Source organism: Salmo salar, chromosome ssa23, assembly GCF_905237065.1.
Source record: "Salmo salar chromosome ssa23, Ssal_v3.1, whole genome shotgun sequence".
In the NCBI taxonomy this organism is placed as follows: Eukaryota; Metazoa; Chordata; class Actinopteri; order Salmoniformes; family Salmonidae; genus Salmo; species Salmo salar.
In genome coordinates this window covers 47,249,397-47,267,326 of record NC_059464.1, presented here as the reverse complement: position 1 = coordinate 47,267,326, position 17,930 = coordinate 47,249,397, and the positions used below count along the sequence as shown (strand labels likewise).

At 47.0% G+C, this 17,930-nt stretch overlaps 1 protein-coding gene across 2 annotated transcripts in view; it reads left to right on the top strand.

Annotated features, from left to right (window-relative positions):
* LOC106584800 (epidermal growth factor receptor kinase substrate 8-like protein 2) overlaps positions 1-17,930 on the top strand; it is a 97,595-nt gene that overhangs the window by 10,927 nt on the left and 68,738 nt on the right. The window contains exons 2-3 of one of the 2 annotated variants that reach the window (XM_045706542.1): positions 12,218-12,284; positions 15,332-15,378. In XM_045706542.1, coding sequence (XP_045562498.1) covers positions 12,250-12,284; positions 15,332-15,378 — 82 coding nt within the window. In that variant the 5' untranslated portion in view covers positions 12,218-12,249. Of the gene's footprint in view, positions 1-12,217; positions 12,285-15,067; positions 15,199-15,331; positions 15,379-17,930 lie in introns of those variants that run through there. The other variant, XM_045706541.1, reaches the window with a different exon arrangement.

The following is a 17,930-nucleotide window of genomic DNA, read 5'->3' as shown; positions in this document are numbered from 1 at the left end:
TCTCAAGACACTTTATGGCACTTTTTATGTCTTGTATTTATTAATTTATTTATTTATTGACTTACTGTTTTCATATCCTTTTACACTGTTTGTACTGAAAAGTTTAAATGTTCTACATCTAAAGATTACCTTTATTTCAACTGCGTGAGGTAAACTAAAAGCTTTATGCAAAAAAACAGAAAGAATTCCCTGAGATTCCATTTGGGCCTACTTATGACTAATCTGTGTATAAACCTCCAGTAACCAAATATAGCTAGCCAACATTGGTGTGCAACTTTAAACAGGAGCTTTGATTGGTCCCTCCTCGTTTTAAGAAATGTTTTGCAGCAGAATGGGCGTAATGAATACACCCCTAGTATAACGTTACATTGCTTAGCTAGCAACAGAGAAGCTGGATCCCGCTTTTATAGCTCTGAAAAAGATATTAGCATTGTTAGCAATGCTACAAAAAGGTAGCATATCGTTGGCTCTCTATTGGCACAATGGAGCGGCAGGTAGCCTAGTGGTTAAGAGCATTGGGCCAGTAACCGAAAGGTCACTGGTTCTAATCCCCAAGCCTTTAAAATCTGCTGTTCTGCCAAACAACAAGCGCTCCCTGTGTTTCCTGATGACATGGATGTTAGTTAAGGTAGCCCCCTGCACCTCTGTGAGTCAGGAAGGATTGGGTTAAATGTGGAAAAATACATTCAGTTGTGCAACTGACTAGATATCCATTTTCCCTTCCCTATGAATGTAATAAACTGTTGCACCTGCAAAAATATTCAGCCCAATGTTTAGATCTTGAGCTAGGTCGAGGGCAAGAAATAGTAGTTTTTCATTATGCTAACGACCCTGTTAAACATCTGGTATGTGGTTCTCAGTGACGGCTGAACGGATTGTGACGAGAGACGGGGAATGTGTTGTGTATCTCCAATCGAATTGAATTTAACAGCCAATCCCTACTCTAGTCGTTCCCACCGAGGAGGCTGGGAATAACCAACAGCCTGTTTTACTGTTCTAATCTCCGTTTCTGCTACTCAGGGCCTAGGGAGGCACATAGGAAAATATATATACCACAGTATCATATTTTGTATGAATGTTCTGTATTACTGTAGTCCAGACACTGTTTAGCATGGGAATACTTCTGCTATTCTTATGGATAATACATAATATGCAATAAGATGTGTGTTTTAAAGTGGACTGAAATCGGTACTGGTGTTCAGAACATATTTTGAAGGTAATATTCTATAAGCGATGCAGGAACTCAAGCAGTAGACCAGTTCATCTCTTCTAGGTCAGAGGCTATATTATCAGAACTCAGGATAAGACTCAGATGCAGACGAATTCGAATCACAGATTTTTATTAACAAAACAGGGGGCAGGCAGAGGACAGGTCAAGGGCAGGCAGAGGTCGGTTATCCAGGGTCAGTAAGGTACAGAACGGCAGGCAGGCTCAGGGTCAGTAAGGTACAGAACGGCAGGCAGGCTCAGGGTCAGTAAGGTACAGAACGGCAGGCACGCTCAGGGTCAGTAAGGTACAGAATGGCAGGCAGGCTCAGAGTCAGTAAGGTACAGAACGGCAGGCAGGCTCAAGGTCAGGGAAGGCAAATGTCACTAATCCAGGGCAGTGGCAGGCAGGGTCAGGGCAGGCAGAGTGGTCAAAACTGGAAAAACTAGACAAACGGGGGCAAGAGCGAAACAGAGGTATGAGAAAAAACACGCTGGTAGGCTTGACGAGACAAGACGAACTGGCAACAGACAAACAGAAAACACAGGTATAAATACACTGGGGATAATGGGGAAGATGGGCGACGCATGGATGAGGGGTGGAGACAAGCACAAGACAGGTTAAACAGATCAGGGTGTGACATATAGGAAGTTATACAAGGTTAGATTTAGGTCAGAGGCTAAATTAAGTTTTATAATGTTGATTCAGGGTTAGGGGTTAGGTCAGAGGCTATATGAAGTTCTGGCTAAATTCCCAATCTGACCCTCATACCATCATGGCCATCTAATCATCCCCAGCTTCCAATTGGCTCATTCATCCCCCCTCCTCTCCCCTGTAACTATTCCCCAGGTTGTTGCTGTAAATGAGAATGTGTTCTCAGTCAACTTACCTGGTAAAATAAGGATAAAATACATGTAAAGAAATCCTACTCCAAGGCGCTTTATGAATATGGGCAAATATCATAAAAGACGATTCAAATCAAATTTTATTGGTCACATACACATGGTTAGCAGATGTTAATGCGAGGGTAGCGAAATGCTTGTGCTTCTAGTTCCGACCATGCAGTAATATCTAACAAGTAATCTAACAATTTCACAACAACTACCTTATACACACAAGTGTAAAGGAATGAATAAGAATATGTACATATAAATATATGGATGAGCGATGGCCGAACGGCATAGGCAAGATGCAGTAGTTGGTATGGAATACAGTATATACATATGAGATGAGTAATGTAGGGTATGTAAACATTATATAAAGTGGCATTGTTTAAAGTGACTTGTGATATATTTATTACATCCAATTTTTAATTATTAAAGTGGCTAAAGTTGAGTCAGTATGTTGGCAGCAGCCACTCAATGTTAGTAATGGCTGTTCAACAGTCTGATGGCCTTGAGATAGAAGCTGTTTTTCAGTCTCTCGGTTCCAGCTTTGATGCACCTGTACTGACCTCGCCTTCTGGATGATAGCGGGGTGAACAGGCATTGGCTCGGGTGGTTGTTGCCCTTGATGATCTTTTTGGCCTTCCTGTGACATTGGGTGGTGTAGGTGTCCAGGAGGGCAGGTAGTTTGCCCCAGGTGATGCGTTGTGCAGACCTCACTACCCTCTGGAGAGCCTTCCAGTTATGGGCGGAGCAGTTGCCGTACCCGGCGGTGATACAGCCCGACAGGATGCTCTCGATTGTGCATCTGTAAAAGTTTGAGTGTTTTTGGTGACAAGCCAAATTTCTTCAGCCTCCTGAGGTTGAAGAGGCGCTGTTGCGCCTTCTTCACCACACTGTCTGTGTGGGTGGACCATTTCAGTTTGTCCGTGATGTGTACGCCAAGGAACTTAAAACTCTCCACCCTCTCCACTACTGTCCCGTCAATGTGGACGGGGGGCTGCTCCCTCTGCTGTTTCCTGAAGTCCACGATCATCTCCTTTGTTTTGTTGACATTGAGTGTAGGGTTGATTTTCCTGACACCACACTCCGAGGGCCCACACCTCCTCCTTGTAGGCCATCTCGTGTGTCTGGAAACTTGATGATTGAGTTGGAGGCGTGCATGGCCAAGCAGGCATGGGTGAACAGGGAGTACAGGAGAGGGCTGAGAACGCACCCTTGTGGGGCCCCAGTGTTGAGGATCAGCGGGGTGGAGATGTTGTTACCTACCCTCACCACCTGGGGGCGTCCCGTCAAAGTCCAGGACCCAGTTGCACAGGGCGGGGTCGAGACCCAGGGTCTCAAACTTAATGACGAGTTTGGAGGGTACTATGGTGTTAAATGCTGAGCTGTAGTCGATGAACAGCATTCTTACATAGGTATTCCTCTTGTCCAGATGGGTTAGGGCAGTGTGCAGTGTGATTGCGATTGTGTCGTCTGTGGACCTATTGGGGCGGTAAGCAAATTGGAGTGGGTCTCGGGTGTCAGGTAGAGTGGAGGTGATATGATCCTTGACTAGTCTCTCAAAGCACTTCATGATGACGGAAGTGAGTGCGACGGGGCAATAGTCATTTACCTCAGTTACCTTAGCTTTCCTGGGAACAGGAACAATGGTGGCCCTCTTGAAGCATGTGGGAACAGCGGACTAGGATAGGGATTGATTGAATATGTCCGTAAACACACCAGCCAGCTGGTCTGAGGACGCAGCTAGGGATGCCGACTCTGGTAAGTTGTAAATGTCTGATCACAGAGGCTGGATCATAGGTCAAAATCGTGATCTCTTCTAGGTCAGAGGCTATATTTAAGTTATACAATGTTGATTCAGGGTTAAGGTTTAGGTCAGAGGCTAAATTAAGTTATATAGTGTTGATTAAGTTCTATAATGTTAGGATTAAGTTCTATAATGTTAGGGTTAAGTCAGAAGCTATATTTTATTTATCCCTTATTTTACCAGGTAAGTTGACTGAGAACACGTTCTCATTTACAGCAACAACCTGGGGAATAGTTACAGGGGAGAGGAGGGGGGATGAATGAGCCAACTGGAAGCTGGGGATAATTAGATGGCCGTGATGGTATGAGGGTCAGATTGGGAATTTAGCCAGGACACCGGGGTTAACACCCTACGATAAGTGCCATGGGATCTTTAGTGACCACAGAGAGTCAGGACACCCATTTAACATGCCATCTGAAAGACAGCATCCTACACAGGGCAATGTCCCGAATCACTGCCCTGGGGCACTGGGATATTTTTTTAGACCAGAGAAAAGAGTGCCTCCTACTGGCCCTCCAACAGCACCTGGTCTCCCATCCAGGAACCAACCAGGACAAACCCTGCTGAGCTTCAGAAGCAAGCCAGCAGCATCATTTAATGATGACTGATATTGATTGTGTGATGATGACTGATATTGATCGTGTGATGATGACGGATATTGATCGTGTAATCGTGTGATGATGACTGATATTGATCGTGTGATGATGACGGATATTGATTGTGTAATGATGACGGATATTGATTGTGTAATGATGACTGATATTGATCGTGTGATGATGACTGATATTGATCGTGTGATTTACATTTACATTTTAGTCATTTAGCAGACGCTCTTATCCAGAGCGACTTACAGTAGTGAATGCATACATTTCATACAATTTCATTATTTTTTTTTTTTTTTTACTGTGCTGGCCCCCCGTGGGAATCGAACCCACAACCCTGGTGTTGCAAACACCATGCTCTACCAACTGAACTACAGGGAAGGCCCCGATGATGATGACTGATATTGATCGTGTGATGATGACGGATATTGATTGTGTAATGATGACTGATATTGATCGTGTAATGATGACTGATATTGATTGTGTAATGATGACTGATATTGATCGTGTAATGATGATTGATATTGATTGTGTGATGATGACTGATATTGATCGTGTGATGATGACTGATATTGATCGTGTAATGATGATTGATATTGATCGTGTAATGATATGCTGTATAAGGACATTAGTATTGAGCTACTGGCTACTGCTTTATAAAAGATCTGGAGCTTTTCAGTCAAGTAACAGACAGTGCAGAGGTGACATAGGTTTGGGCCCTTGGTCTAACGTAGTGCACTATGTAGGGAATAGGGTGCCATAGGGCTCTGGTCTAAAGTAGTGCACTATATAGGGAATAGGGTGCCATAGGGCTCTGGTCTAAAGTAGTGCACTATATAGGGAATAGGGTGCCATAGGGCTCTGGTCTAAAGTAGTGCACTATATAGGGAATAGGGTGCCATAGGGCTCTGGTCTAAAGTAGTGCACTATATAGGGAATAGGGTGCTATTTGAGACTCATAGGGAACTTCTGTAAATGAGGCCCACTAGTCCACGACTCTTGTATCATGCCTTCATGGTAGAATCAGTGTTGGCCACGATATTTTATGAAGTCCTCTTCCTTTAATGTTTATTTGTAACTACCCAGCGAGTAAAACTGGTTGTTATGACATCATCTCATTGGAAGCCAGTTTATATACTAGCAGAATGTTTAATGTCTGATCTGAGGTGAACATTAATGATATCGATACAGTTACATATCGGGATATTATTTTTGATGTAATGTCGTATCGACAATATCACAGTATTATTTTTGCACTAGTTTGGCTGTACCTGCACCAAAACTCGAGTTGTGACAAAACACAATCTACAGCATTTAAAAAATATATATACATAATAATCTATTGATCCTCTGTTGCTAAATTATAGTTGTAGTATTGTCAATGATTTCATTTATTTACAGAGACAGGAGAAATTACATAATTTGGCAAATGTATTTCAGTACATTTTTTTCAGAACTTCCTGCAGCCCTTCCTGCAGCGCTGTGTGTTCTTCCATGAGCTGTGCTTTCCCCCAAGGCCAGATAATCACCACTTATTATTATTAGTTAAATGGATTGTGGTCAATAACCCCCATAAGAGGTTACTGTGTAGGTAGGCCTACTGTTACAATAATATTTTAAATAATCAATCAGCAAGTAGCCTAGCCTACAATTCCGAGAATAGATTCAGTAAGTCTAGTTAAATAACGTTAAATAATTAAATAAAGGTTATATATATATATATATATATATATTACACGATCAATATATACATACACACACACACACACACACACACACATTAAATAAAGGTTATATATATATATATATATTCTTCTGACTCATATATATATATATATATTTAAACTATTGTAAAGTGGTTGTTCCACTGGATATCATAAGGTGAATGCACCAATTTGTAAGTCGCTCTGGATAAGAGCATCTGCTAAATGACTAAATGTAAATGTAAATGTTTTTATTATTATAATATATTTTTTTAAGTCAAGGAAGCCAATAGTGGCTTCAGCTATATTGTTATTGAAATGATATAGGCCTTATTACCTTTTTAAACAATACAAAAATATGTCAAAGGACTTGAATAGCCTACGGGAAAAGTGAACAAATGAGTATTGGCATCAGTAGGCTAAGTGACTGAAATGCATCAGAAAAGTATTGGAAAGTTCAGGAAAACCTCAGGGAAGCTCATCGGGCAGGCTATAGGCCTTGTGTGTGTGTGTGTGTGTGTGTGTGTAGACAATATCTGCGTTGCTTTCAATTGCTAGACTAATGATCATGACCGCTCACCTCAACCTAGCTAACATTTTCCAGCGTAGTTGTGACCAAATATCCGAACAGAGATTCAGTGAAAACTCAAATCTGACTCAAAACTCAAATGATTTATCAAGACGAGTTCCCCACGCTTGTCTCAAAGCAGCTCAATGACGCTGTCCCAATGATCAGTTGTCTACACATGGCAATTGCTTTGCACGTATTATAACCAGCGGTAACAGTGAAATAACACCTCCTCTACGCTGATCCTCCTCGTGGACTCCCTGTTCACCCATGACTGCGTGGCCACGCATGTCTCCAAATCAATTATCAAGTTTCCAGACAACACAACAGTGGTAGGCTTGATTTACCAACAACGACGAGACGGCCTACAGGGAGTTGAGGGCACTGCTGGAGTGGTGCCAGGAAAATAACCTCCCTCTCAACGTCAACAAAACAAAGGAGCTGATCGTGGACTTCAGGAGACAGCAGAGGGAGCATGCTCCCATCCACATCCTCCCTCCCTCTCTCTCATCCCCTCCCTCCTCCCTCTCATCTCTCCCTCCCTCCCTCCCTCCCTCCCTCCCTCCCTCCCTCCCTCCCTGCCCCTCTCTTATCCCCTCCCTCTCATCTCTCCCTCCTTCCCTGCCCCTCTCTTATCCCCCCCTCCCTCCTACCCTGAAACCTGGTCTTGTGCCAGCACCTGGCTGTGCGAAACAATGGGAGAGAGAGTGAGAGAAGATGACTGGAGAGATAAGAGAGGAAAGAGGAAGTGTTGAATTAAACACTACCTAGTCACTCTCCGATAGTCTCCCAGGCCTCATACCCTGATTCACCTATTGGTCATGGCCTTCGTCCCAAATGGCACCCTATTCCCTATATAGTGCAAAGGACTCTGGGTCAAAAGGAGGACACTATACAGGGAACAGGGTGCCATTTGGTATGCATACTTTGTGTGTGTAATCTGCTATGGTATTATATAGATGTATAGATAAGCTGTATCTAGATAAGCTCCAGCGCCTCTCGTGCTCCTTGTTGCTCCTCCGACACAGTTTTATTGGCTATTAATATCCTCACAGTCTGTGTCTTGTTGTAGATGGAAGCAGGCACTGGGAGAGATACATGCATGTCTGTGATTCTCTTGCACTTTTAGTGGCTATTGTTGTCAGCCTATTGTTACCTCAGCCCGTTGTTACCCCAGCCCGTTGTTACCTCAGCCCGTGGTTACCTCAGTCCGTTGTTACCTCAGCCCGTTGTTACCCCAGCCCGTTGTTACCCCAGCCCGTTGTTACCCCAGCCCGTTGTTACCCCAGCCCGTTGTTACCCCAGCCCGTGGTTACCCCAGCCCGTTGTTACCCCAGCCCGTTGTTACCCCAGCCCGTTGTTACCCCAGCCCGTTGTTACCCCAGCCCGTTGTTACCTCAGCCCAATGCAGTACTATTCCCTATATACAGTATTTTTTGACCAGGACCCAAAGGGGTAGGGCCCAATCAGAGCCCTTCTGCTTGGTAATACCTGTCTGTACCATATGGACACCCAGCTGACAGGTAGACTGAGCCAGTACCTGATCAGTCAGTCAAGCACTTAATAGTAGCAGCTAGTAACCAACGAGTGACATCAGACCTACCCTGGGCTCTCAGTTGTAATCAATATAGTACAAGCTAATATAAAGAGATGCTTAGAGGAGAAGGCTACTCAGGTAAACAACGATTTAAGAAGGAAGTGAAAAGAATACTCTTCTTGTGAAAAAAAAAAAGTTGTTATTTTCTTCACCAAAATACAAAATGGGGATTAAAAAGTTACTGGATGAAACTCAAATCTTCTGTGTGAAGCAGACGCATGTAACGTCAACACAGGGAGTCAGGAAGAAGGTGCAGTTAGTGAGTTTAATGAAGAAGAGAAAAAAAACCGAATAAGAACCGGTACAAAACAAGAGAAGCGTCTGGACATGGAAACACAAACAATTACTACCTGATGACTGACAGAACAAAGCGCTAGATAAATGGTAAGTAATGAAGGTAGTAATGAAGTCCAGGTGTAATGATGGATGCCAGGACCGGTGGTTCGTGGACCGGTGGTTCGTGGACCGGTGGTTCGGTGGTTCGTGGACTGGTGGTTCGTGGACCGGCGGTTCGTGGAACACCGGAGTAGACGTAACGAAACAAACACTTTTATTTTTATTTTACCGTTATTTTGCTTCTAGTAAGTAAATGCATTAAAGGTCCAATGCAGATGTTTTTATCTCAATATCAAATCAATTCCGGGTAACAATTAAGTACCTTACTGTGATTTGTTTTCAATTAAAATGGTCAAAAATAAACAGAAATTGCTTCTTAGCAAAGAGCTATTTCTCAAGCAAGAATGTTGCTAGGGACTGTCTGGGGTGGTCTGAGTGGGGAGGGGAAAACAGAAAACTAGCTGTTATTGGCAGAGAGGTTTGGAACTCTCTTTCCTATTGGTCTATTAACTAATTTACCGCCTGGTGATGTCACCAAGCAGGTCAAAACTCCATCCCATCAAAAACAGGCTGAAATGTCAGGTGGTCTTTTCAAACAGCTCTTACACTAAAAGGGCATTATAGTAATTTTCACAATTTCACAGTATTATTCCAACCTCAGAGTGGAAATATATAGCCAGCTTAACTGGCTATATATATATATATAACACAGGAGAATCACGTTTTTGACTGAACTGGGCCTTTTAATATTAGCTTTGTCTCAGATCTGTTTGTGTTGACTTGCTAACTTCTATGGTGATTTTGCAGCATTCGGGGATCAGGCTAATATCCAGATAAGTTAGACAGTAATCATTTACTAATGACGCCATTATTTATGGTTCCAGACGGAGACACATTAGACATTCCATGATTACATAATCGTTACTGACTGTCTTGAGGAGGTGCCATCAAGTCTGATGAGAGGAAAGGGATTGTTTTTTTTTGTCTTTTACACCGTTCCTGTCATCAGTAGATAAAGAGTCATTCCTCTACTACCCCTTGTTTTCTTAAGGCACAGTAAATGAGCTAATAGTTAACTTAACTGGCTGTTATAAAAACATATCAAAGGTCAATTAATTGAGTTAAACAATTCCAATATGCTCTTTAATAGCAGGCTAGAGATTGTGACAGTGATGTAGATTAACCAGTTGATAGCCCTATTGTGTCCTCCTACCACCTTAGAGGCCCTGTTATGCCAAACAGTGTAGTCGTCGTCGTGTCACAATGGGATTCGATAAGCTAGTAGCGTCGGTTGCTATATCAACGGTGCGAGTTGAATTTTGGAGATCATTACAGCCAAAATGACATTCTTTTCGTCCTTGCTGTGTAAACAAAGCTGATTTCCGCAAACAATTTTCGCTGCTTAAGATGGAAACATTATTTTGAACTACTTTTGGGCACCTTAACATTTCAACAACATTAAAAGGCATGTCGTAAACGGTTCTGAGTCGTAAACGGTTCTGAGTCGTAAACGGTTCTGAGTCCCTTTGTATAGCAAGCCACATCCACATGACTCACTGTCTGTAGGACTATTTTCATTAACGGGGGTACCTAATAACAATACAACAATACAGTTCCTGTCTGTCTGACCCACCCACCAACAGCACTCTGACCCACCCACCAACAGCACTCTGAGCCACCCACCAACAGCACTCTGACCCACCCACCAACAGCACTCTGACCCACCCACCAACAGCACTCTGACCCACCCACCAACAGCACTCTGACCCACCCACCAACAGCACTCCAACAGCACTCTGACCCACCCACCAACAGCACTCTGACCCACCCACCAACAGCACTCTGATCCACCCATCAACAGCACTCTGACCCACCCACCAACAGCACTCTGACCCACCCACCAGCAGCACTCTGACCCACCCACCAACAGCACTCTGACCCACCCACCAGCAGCACTCTGACCCACCCACCAACAGCACTCTGACCCACCCACCAACAGCACTCTGACCCACCCACCAACAGCACTCTGACCCACCCACCAACAGCACTCTGACCCACCCACCAACAGCACTCTGACCCACCCACCAACAGCACTCTGACCCACCCACCAACAGCACTCTGACCCAACAGCAACTACAATCTTCACGTTGTGAAACGGTCACCCTGGTTCTAGCTCTTAGCCAACTTTGCAGTAGTTGTGTGTTATTTACTGAGAATGTTTCTTGTTTTATTACCTACAGCCGGAAATAACTTTGGGATATTAGATTGGCGATCAGAAATGAGATTTCCCTGACCTGGATCCTTTGTTTGAACTTCCCAAGGCAGCTCTATTCATCCCAGGGTCTGGAACCAGAACACTGACACACATTCCCTCCCCACAAGCTGGCAATGGCTCTCAAAGAACTACACTGGAAACCACATACCCTCAGGTCACAGTTACTACAGCAGGGGATTTAGCATTTTAGTCACACGCCCTTATCCAAAGCAACTTACAGTAGTGACTGGATACATTGTTGTGTTTTCCCCCCCCATCCCCGTACTGGTCCCCCATGGGAATCAAACCCACAACCCTGGCATTGGAAGCACTATGCTCTATCAGCTGAGCCACACGGAAATCTGAGGAAAATGCAACTGAAATTCTATCAACACGTCTCCGATCAACACGTCTACACTCGCATTGAGGACTGAGGATCATTGCTACTGTTCCCTCCCTTAGAAAAATCAGATCATCAAATGTATTTATTTATAAAGCCCTTCTTACATCAGCTGATGTCACAAAGTGCTGTACAGAAACCCAGCCTAAAACCCCCCAAACAGCAAGCAATGCAGGGGTAGAAGCACGCCTCCGTTCTACTCCTCCCCACCTATAGGCAGAAACTTAAGACTACATGGAGGAGGTGAGGGGCCCTGGCGGAGTGGTGCCAGGAAAATAACCTCTCCCTCAACGTCAACAAAACGAAGGTGCTGATCGTGGACTTCAGCAGAGAGAGCACACCCCCATCAACAGGGGCTGCATTGGAGAGGGTCAAAGGCTTCAAGTTCCTCAGCGTGCACATCACTGACAACCTAAAAAGTTCCCTACTGTACTGTTGGAACTAGGAACACAAGCATTTAGTTAGGTATTACTGTACTGTTGGAGCTAGAAACACAAGCATTTAGTTAGATACTACTGTACTGTTGGAGCTAGAAACACAAGCATTTAGTTAGGTATTACTGTACTGTTGGAGCTAGAAACACAAGCATTTAGTTAGATATTACTGTACTGTTGGAGCTAGAAACACAAGCATTTTGCTGCACCTGCGATAACATCTGCAAATCTCTGTACGCAACCAATAAACTTTAATTTGATTCTGTCAATGTTTAAGCGGGGAGACATTGAGGTTGTGTAACCAATGTTGGTTGTTATAGACGTCGTCTATAGATGTATATCATGTATAGAATTTATCTTGTGGGAAACGTTCTATGCTCGGTTTAGTAAACAAACATGATGTCATTTCTCTCTCCTCTCAGCCTCCCTTCTTCTCTGGCGGATGTCTTAGATCATGAGTGTCCTGGGACCTCCGATGAGGCAGGCCAAGTGAGTGACACACACACACACACACACACACACACACACACATCCATTTTCCATCTTTTCATAGATGCCCTTTCCCAGACTCCTAGTTAAACACAGTGAGATAAAATCACTAACCTAGTACATGTCAGACTGGGTCAGGGACTCCTGGAGGACAGAGAAACCTCTGTTTCTGTTGCGTGTTTGCTTTCCCTGGGTTCCTGGCTCCAGCTTTCCTCTCTCTCTCTCTCCATGTGCCCCACGCCCCCCCTCCTCTCTCTCTCCATGTGCCCCACGCCGCCCCCTCTCTCTCTCCATGTGCCCCACGCCCCCCTCCTCTCTCTCTCCATGTGCCCCACGCCCCCCCCTCCTCCTCTCTCTCTCCATGTGCCCACGCCCCCCCTCTCTCTCTCTCTCTCTCTCTCTCTCTCTCTCTCTCTCTCCATGTGCCCCACGCCCCCCCTCCTCTCTCTCTCTCCATGTGCCCCACGCCCCCCTCCTCTCTCTCTCTCCATGTGCCCCACGCCCCCCCCTCCTCTCTCTCTCTCCATGTGCCCCACGCCCCCCCCTCTCTCTCTCCATGTGCCCCACGCCCCCCCTCCTCTCTCTCTCCATGTGCCCCACGCCCCCCTCTCTCTCTCTCTCCATGTGCCCCCACGCCCCCTCTCTCTCTCTCTCTCTCTCTCTCTCTCTCTCTCTCTCTCTCTCTCTCTCCATGTGCCCCACGCCCCCCCTCCTCTCTCTCTCTCTCTCCATATGCCCCACGCCCCCCCTCTCTCTCTCTCTCTCTCTCTCTCCATGTGCCCCACGCCCCCCCTCCTCTCTCTCTCCATGTGCCCCACGCCCCCCCCCCTCCTCTCTCTCTCTCTCCATGTGCCCCACGCCCCCCCCCCTCTCTCTCTCTCTCTCTCTCCATGTGCCCCACGCCCCCCCTCCTCTCTCTCTCTCTCTCTCTCCATGTGCCCCACGCCCCCCCCTCCTCTCTCTCTCTCTCCATGTGCCGCACGCCCCCCCTCCTCTCTCTCTCTCTCTCTCTCCATGTGCCCCACGCCCCCCCTCCTCTCTCTCTCTCTCTCTCTCTCCATGTGCCCCACGCCCCCCCCCCTCCTCTCTCTCTCTCTCCATGTGCCCCACGCCCCCCCTCCTCTCTCTCTCTCCATGTGCCTCACGCCCCCCCCTCCTCTCTCTCTCTCTCTCTCTCTCTCCATGTGCCCCCACGCCCCCCCTCCTCTCTCTCTCTCTCCATGTGCCCCACGCTCCCCCTCCTCTCTCTCTCTCTCCATGTGCCCCACGCCCCCCCTCCTCTCTCTCTCTCTCTCTCTCCATGTGCCCCACGCCCCCCCTCCTCTCTCTCTCTCTCTCCATGTGCCCCACGCCCCCCCCTCCTCTCTCTCTCTCCATGTGCCTCACGCCCCCTCCCTCTCTCTCTCTCTCTCTCTCTCCATGTGCCCCACGCCCCCCTCTCTCTCTCTCCGTGTGCCCCACGCCCCCCCTCCTCTCTCTCTCCATGTGCCCCACGCCCCCCCCTCCTCTCTCTCTCCATGTGCCCCACGCCCTCCCTCCTCTCTCTCTCTCTCCATGTGCCCCACGCCCCCCCTCCTCTCTCTCTCTCTCTCCATGTGCCCCACGCCGACCCTCCTCTCTCTCTCTCTCTCTCCATGTGCCCCACGCTCCCCCCCTCCTCTCTCTCTCTCTCCATGTGCCCCACGCCCCCCCTCCTCTCTCTCTCTCCCTGTGCCCCACGCCCCCCTCCTCTCTCTCTCTCTCCGTGTGCCCCACGCCCCCCCTCCTCTCTCTCTCCATGTGCCCCACGCCCCCCCTCCTCTCTCTCTCTCCGTGTGCCCCACGCCCCCCCTCCTCTCTCTCTCCATGTGCCCCACACCCGCCCTCCTCTCTCTCTCTCTCTCTCTCTCTCCATGTGCCCCACGCCGACCCTCCTCTCTCTCTCTCTCTCTCCATGTGCCCCACGCCCGACCCTCCTCTCTCTCTCTCTCTCCATGTGCCCCACGCTCCCCCTCCTCTCTCTCTCTCTCTCCATGTGCCCCACGCCCCCCCCCCTCCTCTCTCTCTCCATGTGCCCCACGCCACCCCTCCTCTCTCTCTCTCTCTCTCTCTCTCCATGTGACCCACGCCCCCCCTCCTCTCTCTCTCTTTCCATGTGCCCCACGCCCCCCCTCCTCTCTCTCTCTCTCCATGTGCCCCACGCCCCCCCTCCTCTCTCTCTCTCTCTCTTTCCATGTGCCCCACGCCCCCCCTCCTCTCTCTCCATGTGCCCCACGCCCCCCTCCTCTCTCTCTCTCTCCATGTGCCCCCCCCTCTCTCTCTCCATGTGCCCCACGCCCCCCCTCCTCTCTCTCTTCATGTGCCCCACGCCCCCCTCCTCTCTCTCTTCATGTGCCCCACGCCCCCTCCTCTCTCTCTCTGTGTGCCCCACGCCCCCCCTCCTCTCTCTCTCCATGTGCCCCACCCCCCTCTCTCTCCATGTGCCCCCACCCCCCCTCTCTCCATGGCCCCACGCCCCCCCTCCTCTCTCTCTCCATGTGCCCCACGCCCGCCCCTCCTCTCTCTCTCTCTCTCTCTCTCTCTCGCTGTCTCTCTCTCTCTCTCTCTCTCGCTGTCTATCTCTCTCTATATGTGTGCCACGCCCCCCCTCTCTCTTACTCTCTCTACCCGTGACCCACGCCTTCTCTCTCTCTCTCACTCTCTCTCTCTCACTCTTTCCCCCCGAGGCCCACGCCTCCTCTCTCTCTCTCTCTCTCTCTCTCTCTCTCCTCTCTCCCCGTTCTCCATGCCGCTTCTCTGTCTCTCTCTCTCTGGGCCATATGCTCAGAATTTCAAGACTAATCTCTTCCAGTCCTGTCCAGTCTGCAAGCTGGGAAACTCTTACTCACTGTATCACACTGCCCTGTGTGTGTGTAGTGAGACTGATTAGTGATAGGTAGTGTGTGTGTGTGTAGTACATTGTCACATTTGGAGACGTTTGAGAAAAAAATTGGATAAGCGATGAAGGGCAGACTACGTAACCCTGGTAACCCCTCCTCCTCTTCCTCCTGCTCTTCCTCTCTCTGCAGTGGGGTGGCCAGATCTGACAGCAAGATTAGCGCCAAGGCTCTATATGGTAAGATTTAGACGAGAGTGTGTGTTTGTGTGTGATTGTGTGACACGGACACAGGGGGAACAGGTTTACTACTGACTGTATGTTAACATGTGACCGACCGGCTCAAATTGGTCTTATGTAACAACATTTCAAATTGTGTTTTTTACATTAGATAAAAGTAGAGACTCAGAGCTACAAAATGGTATATCATACACAACAGTTGAGGAACAAAGGGAAAGTAATTCTGCTTTGAAAGTTGATCAACTTGTAACCTCCACTTTTGAGAAAATGACCTTTGAATGTTTTGTTACACCTACCTGAGAGCTCTCCTTTGTCTACAGCCATTCAGCATCGTTCACACTCTCTTAAGCTTTAGCCCCACCCATCTCTTTAAGGGTTGATCAGAATGTACTAACAGCACCCAAGCTAACTTGCTAGCTACTTCCAGACATCTAAGTGAGAGAGAACAGCTCACTGAACATGACTTGCCTTAGCAGAGAGATGGTTAAGCTGTTATGTTACCCAGAGAGTTGGTGACTGTAACTGTGCTGTCAGATTGTCCGTTCCAAATTCAGAGTGTTTTCTTGTTCAGAGCGCACACCAGACACTCTGGCTGATGAGTTTACTGACAATGTCCATATTCAACGGGTGTTAAGCGTTCACAGATGCATCAGTTATTCTGCACTCTCTGGCAATCAGATGAGAGTGCTCTGAAATCGGAGTAGATGACTGAATTTACCAACGCACCCGAAGTGTGTCAGGTTTTTTTTCTGTGTTTTTCTGACACGGACACAGGGTAACGTGTTTACTACTGAGTGTGTGTGTGTGTGTGTGTGTGTGTGTGTGTGTGTGTGTGTGTGTGTGTGTGTGTGTGTGTGTGTGTGTGTGTGTGTGTGTGTGTGTGTGTGTGTGTGTGTGTGTGTGTGTGTGTGTGTGAGAGAGAGAGAACTGGAATGTTATATAATGTAAGTGTTTTCATATAGCCTCTTAGTTGTACTCTGTTATGAGTCACTATACACACATTACATACCTGGTCATAAGGTACCATCATTAAAATACCTGGTAAGGGATTGGTTTCAAATACATCCCAGATATCCCCTTTAGGGATTGGTTTCAAATACATCCCAGATATCCCCTTTAAGGAATGGGTTAAAATACATCACAGATATCCCTTTTAAGGAATGGGTTAAAATACATCACAGATATCCCCTTTAGGGATTGTGAAGTATTTATTGGACTATTGTCCTGTTTTAATTCCTTTAAACTTTAACTTTAAAGATCTATCCAGCATAGTAATTGATTCAACTCATAGCAATGGTCCATTCGACTGACAGGAAGCTCTGCTTATCAGGGGGAGTGAGCAGAGTAGAGCAGACCTGGGTTCAAATACTACTTACAATCTTTTAAAATGCTTTGTTATTGCTTTGTATTGCTTAATGTAGCCTGGAGTGTCAGGTGTGTCCCTAGATCTGTACCAGGCAGTGGTGTAAAGTACTTCAGTAAAAATACTTAAAAGTACTAGTTAAGTCTGTTTTGGGGGGGTATTTGTACTTTACTTTTTCACCACTGCTACCAGGCAAGTTTAATAAGCAGAGATAGAGTACTTGAAATTATTTAAAATAATATTTAAACCCAAGTCTGGTGAGCAGAGCCATGTTATGTTATGATCCAGTCCCTGTTCATGCTGCTCTCTGCTGGTGCTTAGCATGCTGATAGACCTGGTAGATCAGTGTTGGTCCTGGGAACCCCAGAATGCATTCTGATAGACCTGGTAAATCAGTGTTGGTCCTGGGACCCCCAGAATGCATTCTGATAGACATAGTAGATCAGTGTTGGTCCTGGGAACCCCAGAATGCATTCTGATAGACATAGTAGATCAGCGTTGGTCCTGGGAACCCCAGAATGCATTCTGATAGACATAGTAGATCAGCGTTGGTCCTGGGAACCCCAGAATGCATTCTGATAGACCTGGTTGATCAGCGTTGGTCCTGGGACCCCCAGAATGCATTCTGATAGACATAGTAGATCAGTGTTGGTCCTGGGACCCCCAGAATGCATTCTGATAGACCTGGTAGATCAGCGTTGGTCCTGGGACCCCCAGAATGCATTCTGATAGACCTGGTAGATCAGCGTTGGTCCTGGGACCCCCAGAATGCATTCTGATAGACATAGTAGATCAGCGTTGGTCCTGGGAACCCCAGAATGCATGCTGATAGACCTGGTAGATCAGTGTTGGTCCTGGGACCCCCGGAATGCATTCTGATAGACCTGGTAGATCAGTGTTGGTCCTGGGACCCCCAGAATGCATTCTGATAGACATAGTAGATCAGCGTTGGTCCTGGGAACCCCAGAATGCATTCTGACAGACATGGTATATCAGCGTTGGTCTTGGGAACCCCAGAATGCATTCTGACAGACATGGTAGATCAGCTTTGGTCCTGGGAACCCCAGAATGCATTCTGACAGACATGGTATATCAGCGTTGGTCTTGGGAACCCCAGAATGCATTCTGACAGACATGGTAGATCAGCGTTGGTCCTGGGAACCCCAGAATGCATTCTGACAGACATGGT